This window comes from Chanos chanos, chromosome 8, assembly GCF_902362185.1.
Source record: "Chanos chanos chromosome 8, fChaCha1.1, whole genome shotgun sequence".
Lineage (NCBI taxonomy): Eukaryota > Metazoa > Chordata > Actinopteri > Gonorynchiformes > Chanidae > Chanos > Chanos chanos.
The window spans coordinates 4,653,952-4,673,951 of record NC_044502.1 but is presented as its reverse complement, the minus strand read 5'-3'; the positions used below and the strand labels follow the sequence as shown (position 1 = coordinate 4,673,951).

Sequence of the window (20,000 nt, the reverse complement as noted above, 5' to 3'; positions counted from 1 at the left end):
CCTCCGGACAGACCTGCAGCCGGAGGACCACCTCCTCCACCACCACCAATGGGCAATGGATACCACAGCCAGAGCCAGCATGCTGGTGAGCTCTCTCTCTCTTTTTCTTTCTCTCTGACTGTCTGTCGTTCACACCAGTGTCTTTCTCCAGAAACTGAACGTTCAGTCTTCACTGAGGCATGCTAGGTCAAAAGAAAGATGTTTACACTAGTGAGGCTTTTTGGGGAATGGATTTGGGAAGTACTTCAGTTCTGTGTGTTCACTGAACTGATCTTTCTTCCAGAAAAAAAATTACTGTTAACTCGTAATGTGCCAGTGGTTACACACCTGTTGCCAATGGTTACACACCTGTTGCTCAGCGTCTCCAATGAACAGTCATTTTTGGTTTACACACTCACAATCTTCCAGGGTTGCTTACTGTACCACTACAACAATACTGCCCCTCAGTAATTAACGGGAGCTTCTGTTTGTTTTTGTTCTGTCTTCTTCTAGATGAATGGGAATCTCGATTCAGTTTCCGACCCGTTTCCGATCTTCCACCTCCTGAGCCTTACGTCCCCTTTCAGAAGACCTATCCCAGCAAGATGGTCAAGAATGACAACCGAGGTGACCAATCAGGATTTTTCCTCACTGTATTACTATTGGCTCCACCCAAAACTTTTTGTTTTCTTTTTTAATTGAAGCATTATGTTCATTTTACTCATCTTTGTTTCTTTTCGTGTGTGTGTGTTTGTGTGTGACTTTTTTTTTTCCAGGTTCAGGGAAAAAGGAAAGAGGTGCACCACCCTTGCCTCCCATCCCCAGGTGAAGAATATCTAATTGGTTGCTCAGGGGTGCCCTGCCCCCCGGCCTGGCCACGCCCAGAAAAAAACGGTCGCTTCTTCAGCTTTTTCATTCTTTGCCATCCTTTCCACCCTGCAATCACCATGGTTACCGCTATCCACTGGTGTTCATGAAAATGACTCTCTATGATGTCGTAGAGTGTTCTTGATGATGTCACCGCGTCACCTGCGACATTTGTTCCTCGACTTGTCGCTCTACCCAGGCAGTATGTCACCGCTAAGCGCCTTAGTCATATTTCTGTTGTTAATAATAGCTAATGTTCCTTTCTTTTCATAACCTTTTTCAATAGCTGGGGTTTCTGAGTGTGTGAGAAAGAAGTTGGCATGGAGGAAATGTCCTTGCGAGTCCCAGTTCAGTTATTGTTTTTATGTCACATAACCAGTCCGCTCTCGTTGCACTTCCTGTTTCTTCATCAGCTTCTCTATGGCCCCTCCCACTTGCACTGTACTTCCCCTTTTATTGGTTCTCTTATTTTCTCGCATATCATTCAGTGACAAGTTCCTTTGTTGTGTAAGCTCTCCATCCGAACTTGCTCCATTGATTGGTGGGTTTTCGTCATCATCGTTGGTTAGCTCTCAGCCGGGCACATCTGTTTCAAAACGTGATCAACGTTTGACGATGAGTCCACGCCTAAAGGTCGCCGTTCCGGTCTTTTCCGAGAGGGGCCAGCTTTATTAACGAATCGTCTCTTATGTTTTCTGCCATTCCATGTTTTCGTTCAGAGTCAAACTGAACTTGAACTAAATTTGTTTTTAAGCTTAATATTAAACAACAGCAGTTTCAGAGTTGCTGCTAGCAAAGGCTTTACCCTTAACATAGACTGTGTTTGCAAAAGTCTAGAAAGTCTGAGTTTTTGTTATGTGGTTTCTCTTTGAGCTATTTCTCAGGAGTCAGTGCCTATATTAGTTATATATACGTAACTGAATGGATATGTTTACTTTTTTGATGGGCTGGTATCTGTTGGATGATGAAAGCTTTAATTTTGTATCTATGCAATGAAGGTTAAAAAAAAAAAAAATATATATATATATATTTGTGTATTACTGCGAAGTGCCTAAAATATATCCTTATGTTGAAGGAATTTTATGTTACTCTTTTTGGTTCATGTTCACTTCCATTCGGTGCAGTATTACTGTGCGGTTTTGCATTTCAGTTGCCCTGCACACGTATTAAAAGTTGCACGCTGTGGTAATCTTGTGCGTTGACTTGCCTTTTTTAAAAAAATTTTTAAAAAAAATTCTGTGTATCCTCAGATATCTACGTATTCATAAACAGCAGAGCGAATGTCTATATAGAGGAAAATATTTCATGAAAACATGGAAAAGCTACCAACGTTTTTATCCCCCCCATGGAACTTATGATGGTAGAATTTGTATGAGAGAGAGAGAGAGAGAGAGAGAGAGACTCTCTGTTAGAACTTCTAAAGAACCAGTAAAACGAACAAGTTTAACCAGTAGCAATTGCCTTGCGCTTGCTATTACGTCAGTGCTATGGCATAAGACCATGTGTGCCAGTCATTAATGAAGAGATGTTGACGTTGAGTTATATGCTTCTTAAAGCCACAAACAGTATCGCTCTCAGATGGCCAAAGTGTTCCTCTAGGACCAAAGACTTGAAGTTTGTCATGAGGCGATGGATTATTCAGTGTTCAGCCAATCAGAGCTCGTGGTTCTGAAACGTCATCAGTTATTATGATGTCACAGTGGTCATTTCTCTTTTAAGGCAAATAGTGAGAACTGTAAAATGTTGCCACTTTTTTTTTTTTTTCACAAAAAGAGCACTTTCCCTGTTTGCTCAGAGCGAGTGTGACAAACCGAAGTATATTTGCGGTGGACCCTGTCACGGAAATGAGAAGTTGCCCTTATTTGTAGTAACAGCCATTTACTACACACAGCGGAACAGAATGAGGTACTTCAAGCTAGTCGTGAGCTAATAGTTGCACATTGCTGTGTAATGAAGGGGGTTTTTTTGTGTGTGTGTACAGGAGGTTTTTTTTTGTTTTATTTGCTTTTTTTTTTTTTTTGTGAGGAAACATTTCTTGTTATTGACTTTTTGTCACTTTTTTTTTGGTGCGTGTAAAATCCCAAAGTTATCTCAGTGGGTTTTCTAAATAAAAAAAGAAAAAAAAATTAAACTTTGGAAAGCTGTCCGTCATTGTGTATCTGTGTGTATGTCTCTATAAAGCCCATCATGCGGTAATGTCATGAAAAGGTCAAGGGAGTGTTAACTTTGAGGGAAGACACTTTGCATTGCATGCTAGATTGCATTTCTGAATTATTCACACCCTAGGAAGGGTGTGAAAAAAAGAGAAAAACAAAACCAAAATATTACTTTAAAAGCAAAAATAACAATAACACTTCCAATCTGATGCATTTTAGACAGTTTTAGACTGTGATTTAAAAACATATGTGGGTGGGTAGGGGGGTATCTTTTAATAATCCGTGTAAGCGATTTTTAACATATATACGATTGTGTAGTTTCTCCCCTTCAACATATTTACATATTCATACTTTACATGAGTTTTATAAACCTCCCCTCACAAAAATAATGGAGCTCTATCATCATTAGTGATGTTATCTGAGATTGGTGAAATGGATCCTCGATTTCTCCGGTCTTGTATGGTATAACAGGCTGTAGTGAGAGCCAGCCAATTCAAAGCAGTCATTTTGAGGGACAGCTGACAATTTCTTCAACGACTCTGATGTATTTGTAGGATCGCCGTCATTCTGAGGGACGTTCCCATGATGAGGTGTCTCCTTTCGGGCAGAGAAAACCAGGTCTTTGACCAGTTTATCTTTGTCTTTAAAGGGAGCTTTTGGTCCAACATTGGCAAAACAGAACAACCACGCAACACAGTGGTGGAACACAGTCCCTATGTAAGTCAGTGCTCCATAGCAACTGCCTGCATGTCATACCTAGATACTCACCTTTTACAGTATACCTTCATCAGGACCATACACATGAATTTCACGCAGAACTAAGCATTTCTTACATTGTGCTATATTTGCTGTATTGTTCACTGTATTTATTTAGTGTTTTGCATGCTGTTCTTACCACTCATCGACTGGAGAGCCTTTATGCTTATTTGGTTTACAGTAAACCATTGGAGCGATATCTTTTAGGAGAATTTTATCTCATATTGACACAGACTTTATCTTGTAACATTGTATTACAATCGCTTCCCGCTAGAATACCATGCTTGCACAAACATGCACTTCTGCATTAGATAACTTGTATGCGCCTTTTTTGTATGTCGCTCGGGATAAAACTGTGTCCTAAATAAATGAATGGAAAAAAAAGAGTTGCCTCTATATTCCGGGGTAGGTATGAAGTTCTTCTCAGACCAAGAGTCTCTCATCTGACACCAACTCCACTGCTGGTATCTGGAGTTCTAGTCTGTGGACTCCATTATGTTCACTTCGAATCAATTTTCCAGGGCCATTTTGTTTGATCTTTCCCTTTCATGTTTTGTGTGTTTGTTTGTTTGTTTTCTGGCAATTTCCTTACAAAGCTCTCGGTCATGGAGGTGGTAACCTTCAGGCATGGAGTTTTCAGATCTTGATAGACAGGAGAAATCAGATTATCCCACTCACCAATAAATAAACTCTAATAAACCTTATGGGGGGGCATCTCTATTGGTATAAATGTGTTAGATACAAATATGAATAATTTTGGTGGGGGAAAAAAATGTAATATCAGTTTGAAGCGTTATTACATGTATTATAAAAGACAGTATTTTTTTTTTTACTTTGATGTTTTAAAATCAGAGTCTGTAATACATCCAGTAGGGAGTGTTATTACTGCGTTAAAAGAGATTGTTTTCTTTGTCTGTCTGAACAATGTGAATGTTTGTGAAGTGACGTCTCACAGGTTCTTGTTACAAGGCTTCTAGGTTAATGCTTTAGATTCTACCTGAGAGGAAACATTAGTTTCTAAAAGATTAAATCTCTGTGGTCGCACACACACACACACACACACGCACACACACACACACACACACACACACACACACAGTGAATTGGACCTCTGCATTTAACCTATCCTTACTCAACAGTGGTGAGCACACACAACCACTAAGTGTAGGAGCAGTGGGCAGCACACCTGTGCCCGGGGGCGCAGGGGGGTAGGGTCAGTTGGAGGTCGGGGGTTAAGGGCCTTGCCCAAGGGCACTTCAGCCATGGATGTTTTTTCTCTGCTTTGCAGCTGTAATTTATAGAACATAGTGACAAAGGAGTCTTTCTTTTGTTTACGGACATCTTACCATGGAAAGCATTCTTTGGGAAAACCAGTTTGTTGTCTAAGAGAAGTCCAGCACAAAACGGGGCGGGCCTCCAAGTAGGACTGTCCTTCTGGGTGACCTCAAGGACTTCTCATGATGTCTCTGTTTGCTTCTGTTTGAGAAACAAACTCTCAAACAACCAAATTACTGACATTTTCCCTCTTACTGAGCGAGAAAATCAGCAAAAAAAAAAAGTGCCTGCAGGTGTTAATATGTTACATTAAGTAAACACATTTTTTTTTCTGTAAATCTAAGACCTTGGCTAGGAAAATGTGTCTATGTAAAATTGTGGTTTGCTTACTGAGCCATCTTGTTCCTAGTGTGGGTGGTTTTGTAATGACAAACACTAGCAAAACAGACAAAATTTCAGTTTCCTGATCAAAATGCATGCTTCTACAGGAGGGAGGGAGGGAGAGGGGGAGAGAGAGAGAGAGAGAGAGAGAGAATTTAGATATCAGATTTTTCAGCCTACCTGTTTGGAAGCTCAATAAATCAGTGCTTATTTTATCAGCACGTCTACAAAAAGTTCGTCAGTTTAAATTATTTATCTTTAATACCTAACTGTGTATGGACTATAAAGACTAATGTAGACTACAAGCTGTCAGTCAAACGGTGATATGTTGCCATCGTGCGGAAGACTTCATAGTGACTTTCATGTAAACGGGTTGGCACAGTCCAGCCGTTTACTGTACCTAACACAATAAAGAGCCGTACATTTGATTTTCATTATATGTCGACAAGAGTGAATTAAGCAGGCTCTGTCAATATGCTGTCAAACGTAAACTGAAAACGATGATGTTTTGTCACAACAAACCGCGGCCTGTGTAAACTGAACGATTATTCTGAGAGCTAGCGCACTCATACGCATGCCTCTAACTCAAACACGTGAGAGACGTCAAGGTTATACGAGTCTTTCCACCAATCGTCGTTTTGAGGAGGCGTAGCCTGGGTCCGTAAACATGGAAGGCCAGTTGTAATTGGGTACTATCGATGTCATCGGTATCGCTCGAGAAAGTAACGAATTCAACCTGCGCTTGACAAGAACCTTGAGGTGTGTTTCGAGACGAGATAGCTCTCAATAAGGAGGCTTAGACATTTGAAATGGACATGATCATTGAAACGGTTTGCTGATGTCTCCTTTTTTCCAAGATGAGCTGAAGGTACGCAATGTGCAGTCTCTATATTTCCGATGTCATATTTAACAGGTTAGCTTGTGTTTTTCTCGCCCAGAAAACATGACTAACGTAACGCACTGTAATGTAGAGCCGATTGCTAATAATGTAAGAAACGCTACTTCTTGTAGATAATAATTTTCCTGCGGCTGTTCTAGAGAACGAAACCACACAGACAGAGATGTGTATTGTATGCGGATGTAAACTAGATCGTTGCCTGAGCTGTTTATTTCTGTGACAGTTCTTCAGAATTAAAAACCGTAATGGAATGTGAAAGTCCATTGTAAGTCGAACGCATGCTTTGATGTCTATCAACTACAACAGACACACCCATGTTAGAAGTGTCAAGGAGGAAATAATACATGTTTGACCATCTCTGTCGGTCTTCACAGTCAGTAACAGAGCATCACAGAGCTCTAACAGTGAAGAGCCATCTGCGTTGCTTGTTACTGCTGTCATGTTTTCACATAGCCGAACGTTTTCGATTATTTCATTTAATGACTTTGATTATGTGGCAAAATTTGTATTACTGAAAGCTACGTGGACATACCTTAGACGGCCTCTGTATACGGATGTGTGTGTGTGTGTGTGTGATGAAATGTTGGGTGGTAACAGGTCTTCTCTTCTCTTCTCTTCTCTTCTCTTCTCTTCTCTTCTCTTCTCTTCTCTTCCCTTCCCTTCCCTTCCCTTCCCTTCCCTTCCTTTCTCTTCTCTTCTCTTCTCTTCTCTTCTCTTCTCTTCACTCCTCTCTTCTCTTCTCTTCTCTTCTCTTCTCTTCTCTCCTCTTCACTTCTCTTCTCTTCTCTTCTCTTCCCTTCTCATCTCTTCTCTCCTCTTCACTTCTCTTCTCTTCTCTTCTCTTCTCTTCTCTTCTCTTCTCTTCTCTCCTCTCCTCTTCTCCTCCCGTTCCTTCCACTTCTCTCAGCATCTCTCTCTAGACACCTCGAGCGTTTCCCGCCTACACTGTACTCCCAGGCACACCTCTTCACGACGTTGCCATGGAGGGTCACTATGTCAACGTGCACGGCCTTAACATCTCTCACAGCCCGCTCCTGGGACCCGCCATGTCTATCGACAGGCTCTTTCCCGCGCTTCTCGAGTGTTTCGGGATCATCTTGTGCGGCTACGCGGCCGGCCGCAGCGGCATCATTAACGTGGGCCACGCCAGGGGACTGGGGAGTTTCGTGTCCTCTTTCGCCCTCCCCGCCCTTCTCTTCAAAAACATGGTGCAGCTGCAGTTCGGCGACGTGATCTGGTCGTTCTTGTGGAGCGTGCTGTTTGCTAAAGTGTTCGTGTTCGTTCTGGTGTGCGTCCTCACTCTGCTGGTCGCTAGTCCGGAGAGTCGGTTTAGCAAAGCTGGGCTGTTCGCCATATTCGCCACTCAGAGCAATGACTTCGCTCTGGGCTATCCTATAGGTGAGTGATGGGAACGTCTTAAATCAGCACACACAGACACACACTCACACATACACACACGCACGCATGCACACACAAGCACACGCACACGCACACGCACACACACACATACACATACACACAAATATTGTGTTTGTGCATGTGTGCTCCTTGAGTGACATTAACATCAAGGCTTTCTCTCTCTCTCTCTCTCTCTCTCTCTCTCTCTCTCTCTCTCTGTCTGTCAGTGGATGCTCTCTACAGGAGTTCATACCCACAGTACTTACAGTACATATACCTGGTTGCTCCAGTCTCTCTCATGCTGTTGAACCCTGTGGGTTTTGCACTGTGTGAGGTACAACGCTGGAGACAGACCACTGACCACAACCACAGTAAACTGCATGTCACTGCCAAAGTCATACTGCAGGTGTGTGTGTATGTGTGTGTGTGTGTGTGTAAGTCAGAGAGACAGCTACCAGTGTTGTGAGTGTGTGACTAATCTGTCAACTGTGTGCGCGTGAGAGCTTTTTAGCTTCTTGCAACACTGCATTATGTGTGTGTTTTGTCTGTGTGAGCCTGTGTGTATGTGTGTGTGTCTGTGTGTGTTTGTGGGCCACTGTGAAACCACATTTTCCCACGAGATATAAGTTCCTGATAAATGGAGACCTAGTGAGCCTCTGCTTGTCCCTGCCCGAGAAAACTGCTTTTTAGAAAAGGTATTACCCTTATTGTCAATACTTACAGTGCGGAACTTTTCTTTCACCTGGTGTTGATGTTCGCTTATTACTCTTTAGCTACAGAAATAGAAGTCACTGGTAAATTCCTAATATGTAACAAAGAGAACTGCAGTGTGTATGTGTGTGTGTTTGTGTGCGTGTGTGTGTCTTAGTCTTTTTTCTGCTAGCAGGATTTTGTTTGTGCGTGTTTCTGTGTATGACTGCTCTATGACAGCAAAACAACTTTGATCTAAGTAATAGTACTTAATATCTCTCTCTCTCTCTCTCTCTCTCCATTTAATGTGCCCTTATGCACAACACTCTGTACATACAACACACCACACATCACAAATGCATGCACGTATGTACACACGTGTGCACACACACACGCACGCACACACATGCATTTTTGTTTTATAGGTCCTTAAAAACCCAATCGTATTCATGGTCATGGTGGGAATTGCCTCTCATTTCCTGCTTGGTGGGCGTGTCCCTGCGTTGCTAGGGGAATTTGTGGACGGATTGGCTAATTCATTCGGAGGGGCGGCGCTCTTTTACCTGGGACTCTCCATGGTTGGTCAGCTCCGTAAACTCACCCGCTCTGCTGGCGTGGCCCTCATCCTACTCATCACTGCCAAACTGTGAGTGTGTATATGTATGTCTATGTGTGTGTGTTTGTGTGTGTGTGTGTGTGTGTGTGTGCACAGGTGTCTAGACATTTGTGAACCAATATAAAATACAAGGAAACCATCGTAGAAATAATTGATTTGTAAGGTAATTGGTCGGGGGTTGAAGGCAATGTTCTGATTGACATCTCTGTATACCTGTATAGACATATGTGGATTGATGAATGGATATATAAACATGTGTAACAGTTGCGACATGTGATTTTCATGAACCACAAACATACAATAAGACACTCTGTGTGTGAATCCACTCTGTGTGTGTGTACAGTTTAAAAAAAAGAAAAAAAAATCGTTAAAAAAAAACGGTCAAATGACTGTCATGGACTCCAGTTCCACAGTTCACTCCGCTCACTCCAGCTCTCACTCTCAACGCGCCAAATCACCTGAACATTAGTTTCACCTGTTCTGTCTCTAATATATACCCTGCCATTTTACTGTGTTCTCTGTGAGATGTTCTCGTTACTCATGCTCTATGCTTACCGCGCTATTCCTTGACTGTTTTGGTGTTCCCTGCCGGTTTAATGGTTCTCCCTCGTGTTCTCCTACTCCTTGTTTTCCTCCCTGCCCCGCTCTGTCCGTTAGTGTTTTGGACAGGCTTCTTGGTTTTGACTTTGGACTTTTGTTTTTGACTGTGCGTTCTGGATTGCCCCGCGGCCTTTGGCGAAAGAAGCTGCTGCATTTGGACCCTTCTCCATCTGGTTTCGTTACACAAACAAAAACCCGTAACATTAAAGTAAAATGTCGTAACTCAAATAAAGTGCAACAACAATACATTTACAGAAATCTTCATTGAAGGTTTTGCAGCGAAACACTGTTAATTTGAAGGTATTTCCCCGAATAATTATGATCAAACAGCTTCAGTAAAGTGACAGCCCTAAAAAAGAAAACTTTTTAATTATTTTTTTCATCAACGGTAATATTTGCATAAGATTATGAAGCATCTTTTAACATGTTGAACAGCCAGTTAAGTTTTTATTCTCCCAAACATGAAATGGTGTGTGTTGACAGTGTTTTTTTTGTTTGTTTGTTTTGTTTTTGTTTTTGTTTTTCCTTTGACCTTTGTCTTTGCTCATTTTGCTGTTGTCTGATTCATTTGCATACATGTGCTATTACTCACCGTGACAGCACTGATGTTACAGCGTATAAACGTGCACATAGCGTGACGTGGCCGAAAGTGTCGACCTCGAGGGCAGTGCAGCTTTGCACTCTTTAAAAAAAAGACTGTGCAGTATGTTTGACGGCGTGACAAAAAATCCAGAATTACAGAGTTTGATTGTAAAAGTATATATAAATATAAAAACTAAAAAGATTTACCTTAAAATTACAAAGAAAAACATTCAAAGGTTAGTATGGACATAAACTTAGTGCCACATGTTTAATTGCAGGTAAATATTGTCATTTTACATACATTTGTATGTAATTTAATAGAGCAGTAAAAATGCTATATAAATAATATGGTATTTTCTCTGTACAAAAACAAGAAATAACTGTAATTTGTTATTAGTGACATAAAACTTACAATAATAGGTGGGTTGTTAATTTACAGATAATGTCCGTAATTTTACAGAGCTTTGTATAACAATTTAAAAAAAAGAGAAAACTACTGTAAAAATTTAGAGTTATTTTCCATAAAAATTAGGATTTTACAGTGTGTGTGTGCGTGTGCGTGTGTGTTTTCCAGGCTGGTGTTGCCACTGATGTGTAAAGACATGGTGGAGATCCTGGACACTGGTAACTCAGCCAATCATTCCAGTCTGTCAGACTATGCTTTCCTCTACGGAGTTTTCCCCACTGCTCCCAGTGTGGCTATCTATGCTGCCCAGTATAACATGGAACTGGAGGTGGTGAGTAGTGCGTGTGTGTGATTTTGTATATGTATATGTGTGTGTGAGTGTCCGTGTGTGTGTGAGTGTGCGTATGTGTGTGACAACTATTCATTTGAGCTATAGATTTAGTGTATTTAACCATCAGTTTAACCGCTGATCGTTGTGAAGCGTGTTAAAAGTCTACAGGCGTTATACGCACCTCACCTAGCCCACCTTTTCGTTCGACACACCCAGGTGACCTCTGGTATGGTCATCAGCACTTTCCTGTCCGCGCCCATCATGTACGTGTCAGCATGGTTACTGACCATCCCCTGGATGGAGGCCGTTCCACTCGTCGCTGAGCTTCAGAACGTCAGCTTCAACATCAGCATCATCAGCCTCATCGGCCTGGTGAGAGTGTGTGTGTGGGTGGGTGGGTGTGGGTGTGGGTGTGGGTGCCTGTTTGGTGTTATTGGCTGGAGGGAATTTTAAGCTGATTTACCAACAATGAATGTCATTGTTAACCTTTGGCAGGTAAACAGGTTTGTGATTGTGTGTGTGTGTGTGTGCCTGTGTGTCTGTGTGTGTTTTTGATAGGTCTGGACTATTGCGGTTATGTTGCTTAGCAAGAAATTCCGGAAGCTGCCTCACTTATTTTCTACAAACCTGTTCTTCGCACAGGTAATTAAAACACCCAAAGCACCTAGACACATTGTGTGACTACCTGTTTACCTGTGTGTATAAATATGTGCGCGTGCGTGCGTGATGTGTTTGTGTTTGTGTGTGTTTGAGGGAGAGAGAGATTTACGGAAGTAATTATGTGTGTTCTGTTTCCTGTAGCTGTTGGTTGTGTGTGTGTAAGGGAGAGAGAGATTTACTGATATCATTTTGCATGTAGTTTGTTTCCTGTAGCTGTCAGTGTGTGTGTGTGTGTGAGAGAGAGAGAGAGATTTATTGATGTAATTATGTGTGTGTTTTGTTTCCTGTGGTTGTGTTTGTGTGTGTGTGTGTGTGTGTGTGTGTGTAAGGGAGAGAGATTTACTGATGTAATTTTGTTTGTTTTTTTGTTTCCTGTAGCTGTCGGTGTGTGTGTGTGAGTGTGAGGGAGAGAAAGATTTACTGATTTAATTTTGTCTGTATTTTGTTTCCTGGAGCTGTCGGTGTGTGTGTGTGTGTATGTGTGTGTGAATGTAAGGGAGAGAGAGATTTACTGATGTCATTTTGTCTGTATTTTGTTTCCTGTAGCTGTCGGTGTGTGTGTGTATGATCTTGTGGAAGTTTGTGGTTCGACAGGAGAATGTCCTGGCCCAGATCCTCACCTTTACTCTGCTCTATGGGTCACTGTACAGCACCTATCTGTGGACAGGTAACACACACACACACACACACACACACACGTGCTGTGATAATGTTGTGTAGATAAAGATGTAGTAAAGGTGTGTGGTGTTGTAGGTCTGCTGGCTTTCTCTCTGGCTTTACTGAAGAAGAACGAGCAGCTGAAGGTTCCGCCTCTTGTGTTCATCATCTTAGGCTGGGGGTAAGTCAAGTGTGTGTGTGTGTGTGTGTGTGTGTGTGCGCGTGCAGGCTGGAGGTAAGTTTGGTGTTTGTGTGTGTGTATGTGTTGCTTTGTGCCATTATCTTCACGTTGTATAACTGGAGTCAGAGTCTAAAGACCTCTCTCTCAGTCTGTCTCTCTCTCTCTGTCTGTCTGTCAGTATCCCGTTCCTGATTGTGGGCGTGTTGCTGGTGACAGGACAGAGGATGAGCGACTCCCCTGACTCCGCCTTCTTCTACGGCAAAAGACAGGTAAGCCTCTAACACCAAGTCTCTCTGACAGATGCATAACATACAGCCAGAACCTCACCACCGAAAAGTGTCAACACTGACCATTATCCACATAATGCTCATAATAATTATCTCCTCTCTCTGTCTGTCCCTCCCTCTCTCGCTCTATTCCTGTGACTGTCTGTCTGTGTTCCTCTCTCTCTCTCTCTCTGTCTCTGTGACAGATTGTGTGTAGTGTGGTGGTGCTGTGCTGTAGTTTAGTGCTGGCTGGGCTGTCTTTAATGGGCCTTGGTCGTGGATCCCAGGAGGAGCAGAGTTATCAGGCCCTAGGACAGAGCTCCCTGTCAGGCACAGACGAGGACCTGAGGCCCCCCAGCCATCTGGAGAACCAGACGTCAGAGGAGGCCGGGACAACGCGGCATACCGGCAGCAACAGAGGTGAGGGGTCGTGTGTAGACAAGGACTGTTGATACTCGTGTGTGTCTTATTTGTGTGTGTGTATTTCTGTGTTTTTGGTTTTCTCTGTGTTCGTTTTGTTTGTTTGTTTGTTTGTTTGTCTGTTTGTTTATCTCTTTACTTTGTTGCTCTCAGATGGACATTGGAGTGAACCAGAAATGATCATCAACCATTTGCATGACAGCACAGATTCATTACAAGGTCAAAGTCACATTTAGGGTTTCCGTGTATGTAGCTACGTTCTATGTGTTATCCGTATAATTGACTGTGGTTTGTCCTCCAGGCCAGGGGGTGGCGCTGACTGAAGCATCCAGTTCTGTAAGGTCACATGAGGAGAGACAGGTGCCACGGCATGTTCTTCTGTGTCTGCTGCTCATCGTCAGTCTTCTCGCAGTGAGTGGTTTTGATATATGCCTCACACACAAGTACGCATCCAACACTAAGCCTGGAGCAGCACTCGTTCAGTCTCCCAAGTTTTCCCTATGACATCAAAGGGAAGAAATGTATAAAGAAAACAAAAAAACATTTACACTGGAACTGAATGAAAGACCTGAAAGTACTTTTGTGTGTGTAATAGTGTTATGTGTATTTTGTCAGATGTGTGTGTCTACTGGTTCATGGGTGTGTATGTGTGTTTTGGCCTGTACTGGAATGTGTGTGTGTATGTGTGTGTGTGTGTGTGTCTGTTTGGGTGTTGGCCTGTATTCCTCTGTGTGGGCATGTGTGTGTGCGCGTGTGCATGTGTGTGTGTGTGCAGGTGTGTTCGTGTTTTGGCCTGTATAAAGTGTGTGTTTTTCTCTCGGTCGGATTACAGAACTTGTCGAGTTGTCTGTGGTGGCTGTTAAACACGGATCCCGGGCGACTGTACCTGGAGCTGCAGTTCTTCTGTGCCGTGGCAAACTATGGACAGGTACACACACAAAACACCACCACACAAGCGCTGTGATACAGTAAAGCTAAAAAAAACAAAAAAAAAAGAGCCTAATGTTTGCTCTCCTTCCCTTTAGGGTTTTATCTCCTTTGGGCTGTTTGGGCTGGATGAGCATCTGATCATCGTACCCTTTAAAAAGAGGTGATTACTCTCTCTTGTCCCTCACAGACTGCCGCCTCTGTGCAAAATGACCGATTTACGCCCTCATGGCCGAAATATTTCTGGAACACATAATGAATGACACTTCATAATTACATATCAAAACAGTAAAATAATAGAACAAAATTATATGAGTAATGTCTTGTGAAGTATTCATTACTGGTGTCTTAAATTATACTGAGAACTATTTATATAACTCTGTGTGTGTGTGTGTGTGTGCGCGTGTGTGTGTGCGTGTATGTGTATGTGTGTGTGTGTATGTGTGTGTGTGTCTATGTGTGTGTGTGTGTGTGTATGTGTGTGTGTGCGTGTGTGTATATGTGTGTGTGTGTGTGTGTGTGTATGTGTAGACTGGCCTCTCTGTGGGGTGGTGCTGAGGTAAACAACCCCAGCTCTGCAGCAGTCACAGAGGAAGTTCGTCTCACGTGCACTCACTTTGTCCGTTACCACAAAGACCAGTGTGTGCAGGACATCATCCACAGGAGAAGGTGAGCGAGTTCCCCTGTAGCACACACCACACATTTGGCTTTTGTCTTACCCAGTAAATAAAAAAAAGGTTAAAGTCATAACATAGTCATTAACAATATACTTGTGTTTCTAGGTCAGAATGGTATTTAATTAGTCTCATGAATCATATTTAGAGAATAATAAGGGATTAGTATGGGAAATATTTGTCAATATTTCGGGATCGTTTTTGTTTGTTTTTTTGCTTCTCTCTGTATGCATGTTCTCTCACTGGAAGCATGTTATTTCCTGTCTGTAAACTTTACAGTCAGTATGATCCATGTGACGTGAACACATGTGACATACGTTAACTCTAACACAGTAATGTAAAGCGTGTCCTTCCTGACCGTCACCCTTTGCATGGTGTGTATGTATAACACAGTTCTTTCTTTCTTCTTGTTATATATGTTTGTCCTTCCAACCTTCTCTCTTTTCTGCATCACTCTTTCTCTCTCTCTCTCTCTCTCTCTCTCTCTCTCTCACTCTTACTCCTATCTTCACATCTCTTCAGTGGATCTGCTGAGTCTCTGTCTGGACCAGTGGGTGAATCCTTCCTTTGATTAACAGGTGCGCCGATTGTTTTATGGGCAGCATGCTGCTCGGTGTGGGGGCGTGGCCGGCGATAGAGGTGCGGCCATACCCTATGGCGCTGCGGGAGGGTGGGAAGGCAGACTCTCACCGCCCTCCGCAGTCGTTTCTTCGGTTTCTTTAGCGACGCTCTGCTGTGACGACTCTACATGTGCAAAGTCACTGTTTGTCATATGACCCAGCGTTCAGAACGGCCGAAGAATCGACTGCTGACGCCACATGTAACCTGAACCGATGTGAACTGAACTCTTGAAACTCTGTGTTCATAATTGGGTTTTGTTCTACTGATTTTTTTTTTTGCATGGCATGCAGGAAGAACGAGCAGATATGCACGCGCAAATCCTTCGGTTTTCTGAAATTTTCGACATGTCCAGGTCTTATGCAGAGGCTGCCGCTGTTTTTTTTTACACAGTGTTGTGATAAAACTGAGACTGAATGTTAATGTTCTCTCATCGTCCATGGAAAGTGTGTGTGTGTGTGTGTGTACGTGTGATAACGGTGTGTGTGTGTGTGTTATGTGAAGTGAGATCTTTGTGTATTTATGCACTTTGTCCTGTTACTTGCTTGTACCCTCAGTAATCTGTGACCTTTTCTTATGTCCTGCTGATGTTTATATATGTGCGGAGAGAGTGTTTTGGAATTTTATTTTTTTCATTTCAAGATAAGATAATCCGTACCGTAATCACATTTATATGACTGTTTGATAATCCTGCTTTGGTAATCACTCGACTCAACCCAGTGGTGTTACGGGAACCAATCAAATTTCCCCATGCTAATGAGCTGGAGTGATTGACAGTCAGTCTACTGGGCCTGTGGAACTTTGTTTTGTTGAGTTTTATTGCTCTCACTCACTCAGAGGACAGGAGGAGTTTTCCCCAATGCCAAATACAATGATTAGTGTGTGCTTTGACCGCTAACACAAATGATGCTCTACACGGATGGACTAAACCAAATGCATGTAAATGGGTGAGGAGCCTTCAGCATAAAGCCCCCTTTTTTTTTGTTTGGTTCTGACCTAAATGCACTGCTGACTTTCGGACTGATCACGGATGGAACCACATGCTGAACGTGAAGGTCACGCTTTTGCCATGCATGATGTCAGCATTTATCACCATGACGACACATTAGCGACTGGTGTAACGGTTGTTGTGTTTCGGGAAATTACCGAAAAATGTATTTGCATCTTGCATGTTCAAATCGTCAAATTTACTTTTGTTTCAGATGCCACATTATCGCTATGCTTGTAAAAAAAAAAAAAAAAGAAAAGAAAAAAAAAAAGAAAAGGGAGGAAGTAAGAAAAAGAAAACCCCAAATGAAACGACTTAAAAGTTCCAAAGACTGACCCGGTCTGCGGGTGTCGTGGAGAAGACTGTGGAGAGAGATTAAAGTCAGTGATTATAAAATAACACAAATGTTCGTTACATGGCATCATAAAGGTGTGTTGGATCTCTGTGGCCCGTTGGACCATGAGCAGTCAAAACTCGAAGCGTGACACTTCAGGACACTGGCATTACTTTTTTTGAGAGAATCTCAGCAAGGTATTTTGCACTGAAAACGTTTCTCTTCCTTGATATAACCTTTGTTTGTGTAAAATCTGTGTATCACAGAGAAAAAAAATGCAAAGCATATGCAATTATTGTGTTATGGTGCAACCCTACGTACCCGTTGGCCTTTGAAATATTAAGAGTTGTAATTAAAACCGTATTGCTCATGCCTGTGTCTTTTTGTGTTCATAAAGTAATTAAAGTGAACCTACTATATAACAGTACGAGTTAAATATACTAGAGCCCAGTAAAACCCGTCTCTCCGAGGTAAGTTTGAGCAGGTCGGGAAACCTCTTCCAAGTCCACGACTCTCCGGCAGGATGCTCGTTTTATCCCTCTGATTTCGAGTGGCTCCGACAGATGGCGTAGATCTGCAATTCAGCTCAATTTTTCGACCTGATAAATGCGTAAACGTTCTACGCAATATGCGATTGCCGTTTTTCCGTTAAGAATTTTGTGAGACTGTGATAAAGAATTGCCTGAACATGTACAAATATATATCTAGTACATCCGTTACAGTTTCCAAATTTTTGGATTTTGTTGGAGCGCTCATTCTTGCATACGTCACCTTCCTCAAGCTTTTTACGTCCCCTCTTGCGTAGGTTCATTCTTACCAATTGGAACGTAGCGATTCGGCACACTTCCGGTATGTAATTTCTTTTCGTGCCGTCGCCCATAGTGTGGACTGGCGTGTGTACATTTTTCCACCGTGAAACTCGCACACAACCAAGAGACATAGCGTAACTACAAGGTGAACTTGTTGTACACATTGTTTATTTAATATTTACTTTGTTTAAATTTAATGCTTCTATTAAATGCGATATTTAGCTGAATTTTGCCCCACGTTGCCGGCATGCTAACGTGCTAACCACTGAAATGAATGGAAAACCAGTGCTAACCTGGCAGACGTGTTCTCACATGTGTATAGTTAACCACCCGGACTGTAACCTGCAAGCATTAAATCGCTTGCAAAAAGACCCAGCTGTCTATGAAACCATCTAGTCAAATGCAGTAAGAGGATCTTGGCAACCACAGGGTGAAATGATATTCGTGTCACTGAGATGAAATGAAATAGATTCTTGGTAGTAAGCTAGAGGTTAAATTTAGCCGATTCGCTGTGAGTGAGGCCAGCTTGTTTCAGCTTACGTTTTTGACAGATGCAGATCCTATTTTTGGACTCTGCTAGGGACCCTACGACCAGCTAGGGCAGCACCGCGAAATGGCAATCGGACAGTATTACTGTCATTAACCAGAGGGTCAGCTAGTATTGTAGCATGCGTGGTCATCGCAGTAGCTCAATCATGTCAGAGAACAAGCAGTAACGTTCAATGTGTTAAGATCGCGTGGCGGGGGGAAAAAACATTTAATCATGGCTCCTAAAAAGGTGTGGCAGTTGTCAGCGATTCAAATATTTGTTCGTAAAGTCTGTCAGGTTTGGATCCACGTAAGTAATTCTGTTTCTGTTTGTGTTACAGATGCCTCCAAAAAAGGGAGGAGATGGACCAAAACAGGCTCCCCTTATTGGACGCTTTGGGACCTCTTTGAAAATCGGAATTGTTGGATTACCAAATGTAGGGTATGTGGATGCACCATGTGTTGTAAACGATTATTGTTTTGTACAGGAAAAGTTCTGTTGAGAAAAATTGTGTATTCCGACTGACACATTAGTTCATGACCAAACTCAGTTACACTGCAGGTATGACATCACCGTCAGTGCAAGGTGTGAGTGTCTGCATTTGCTGTCTTTGTGTGTGTGTGTGTGTGTGTGTGTGTGAGAGAGAGAGAGAGACCCAAACGCCTTGGGAAAGACCTGAGCTCACATGTAGTGTTGTATAATACTCTCACATGCAGCTAGTGTGAGGGGTGTGTGTGTTCTGTTAAACTATTTGAATAGATGATTTAAACAAATGAATAGGTGTTTTAAATAAGCGTTTGAGACACCTATCATCCTGTGCTTTGAGCGACTGCAATGTTAAACATGTAGTCTTAAAAAAAGTAAAGGGGAAATGTCTTTTTTTCTTTATGCATGAAGATATTTAATGCATTGTACTGTACTGCACAACCAAGTTATTGAAATCGTGTCAAACTGAGATATGACCAGTTTCTGAAATGTCAAATCAGGTCAGAGCAGCTAATGTAGATGTGACTTTAATAAACGTAACAAAGAATGCCAACTCATTCAAAACAGGGTTTGCCACTTATTCCGTTATTTTTTTAAATGAATACAAAAACGCATTATATGGGATTTGTTTTTTTTGCTTTCCTGTTTTAGGAAGTCGACATTTTTCAACGTGTTGACGAAGAGTCAGGCGGCCGCCGAAAATTTCCCGTTCTGCACCATTGACCCCAACGAGAGTCGCGTGCCCATTCCAGACGAGCGTTTCGACTTCCTCTGTCAGTACCACAAACCCGCCAGGTACGGCCCATGCCCGCCTTCAGCTGACGCACGCATGCATCGCTTAACACTGAAAACTTAACACCGCGACCAGTGGCTCTGTAGCCCCGTATAATTGTCTTAATGACCTGTTTTAGCCAGTGTGTTAATCATTTGTCTTCTCTCTCTCTCTCTGTTTGTCCGTCTGCAGTAAGGTACCTGCGTTTCTTAACGTAGTGGACATCGCCGGGTTGGTCAAAGGTGCCCACGCGGGACAGGGACTGGGGAACGCTTTCCTCTCGCACATCAGCGCCTGCGACGGCATCTTCCACATGACGCGTAAGTCGCTATAGCAACCCCACAGCAACGGGAATCTTAAACCCGCAGAAGAGATCTGTAAGGGTGTGAGTGTGTGTGTGTGGAAATGGCGTTAATATTAATCAGTCTGTGGAAATGTGTGACTGGTTTGGTTGGTTTTGAATGAGGAAATCATCCATGGGGAGATGTGTATGTGTGTATCCGAGCAGACAGCTATTTATTTGCAGTAACAGTAATAGCTTATGTGTTCGTTGGCAGAATGACAGTGGCCGCTCTGTGTGTGTATTGTACTGGCATTTGAGGATTAGAATATCATTTATGACGAGGATGTGTGTGTTTAATGGTTTGTATGTTGTAGAAGGAAAAATAGCCTGTAGTTAGGGGAGTCTGTATGACTGTGTGTCTGTTGACACATGCAGTGTAGGCGTGTTTGAAGATGAGGACT

At 42.5% G+C, this 20,000-nt stretch overlaps 3 protein-coding genes across 5 annotated transcripts in view; all 3 read left to right on the top strand.

Annotated features, from left to right (window-relative positions):
• wipf1b (WAS/WASL interacting protein family, member 1b) overlaps positions 1-1,100 on the top strand; it is an 8,294-nt gene extending 7,194 nt beyond the window's left edge. The window contains exons 6-8 of the mRNA XM_030782406.1: positions 1-85; positions 493-606; positions 756-1,100. The exon at positions 1-85 is cut by the window's left edge and continues 119 nt beyond it. Coding sequence (XP_030638266.1) covers positions 1-85; positions 493-606; positions 756-808 — 252 coding nt within the window. The 3' untranslated portion in view covers positions 809-1,100. The remainder of the gene's footprint in view (positions 86-492; positions 607-755) is intronic.
• Positions 1,101-7,236: 6,136 nt separating this feature from the next.
• Positions 7,237-15,789, top strand: gpr155b (G protein-coupled receptor 155b). The gene is made up of 16 exons (XM_030781832.1): positions 7,237-7,710; positions 7,938-8,116; positions 8,826-9,046; positions 10,773-10,935; positions 11,152-11,307; positions 11,494-11,577; positions 12,142-12,262; positions 12,349-12,433; positions 12,612-12,702; positions 12,906-13,119; positions 13,273-13,338; positions 13,421-13,530; positions 13,952-14,047; positions 14,145-14,209; positions 14,578-14,715; positions 15,299-15,789. The coding sequence occupies exons 1-16, from the start codon at positions 7,293-7,295 to the stop codon at positions 15,441-15,443; spliced, it is 2,352 nt and encodes a 783-aa protein (XP_030637692.1). The 5' UTR covers positions 7,237-7,292; the 3' UTR covers positions 15,444-15,789.
• A 1,739-nt stretch (positions 15,790-17,528) lies between these two features.
• ola1 (Obg-like ATPase 1) overlaps positions 17,529-20,000 on the top strand; it is an 8,231-nt gene continuing 5,759 nt past the window's right edge. Inside the window, exons 1-4 of one of the 3 annotated variants that reach the window (XM_030782108.1) lie at positions 17,529-17,614; positions 18,339-18,439; positions 19,136-19,279; positions 19,449-19,576. In XM_030782108.1, coding sequence (XP_030637968.1) covers positions 18,339-18,439; positions 19,136-19,279; positions 19,449-19,576 — 373 coding nt within the window. In that variant the 5' untranslated portion in view covers positions 17,529-17,614. Of the gene's footprint in view, positions 17,615-18,232; positions 18,248-18,338; positions 18,440-19,135; positions 19,280-19,448; positions 19,577-20,000 lie in introns of those variants that run through there. The other 2 variants (XM_030782109.1, XM_030782110.1) reach the window with 2 other exon arrangements.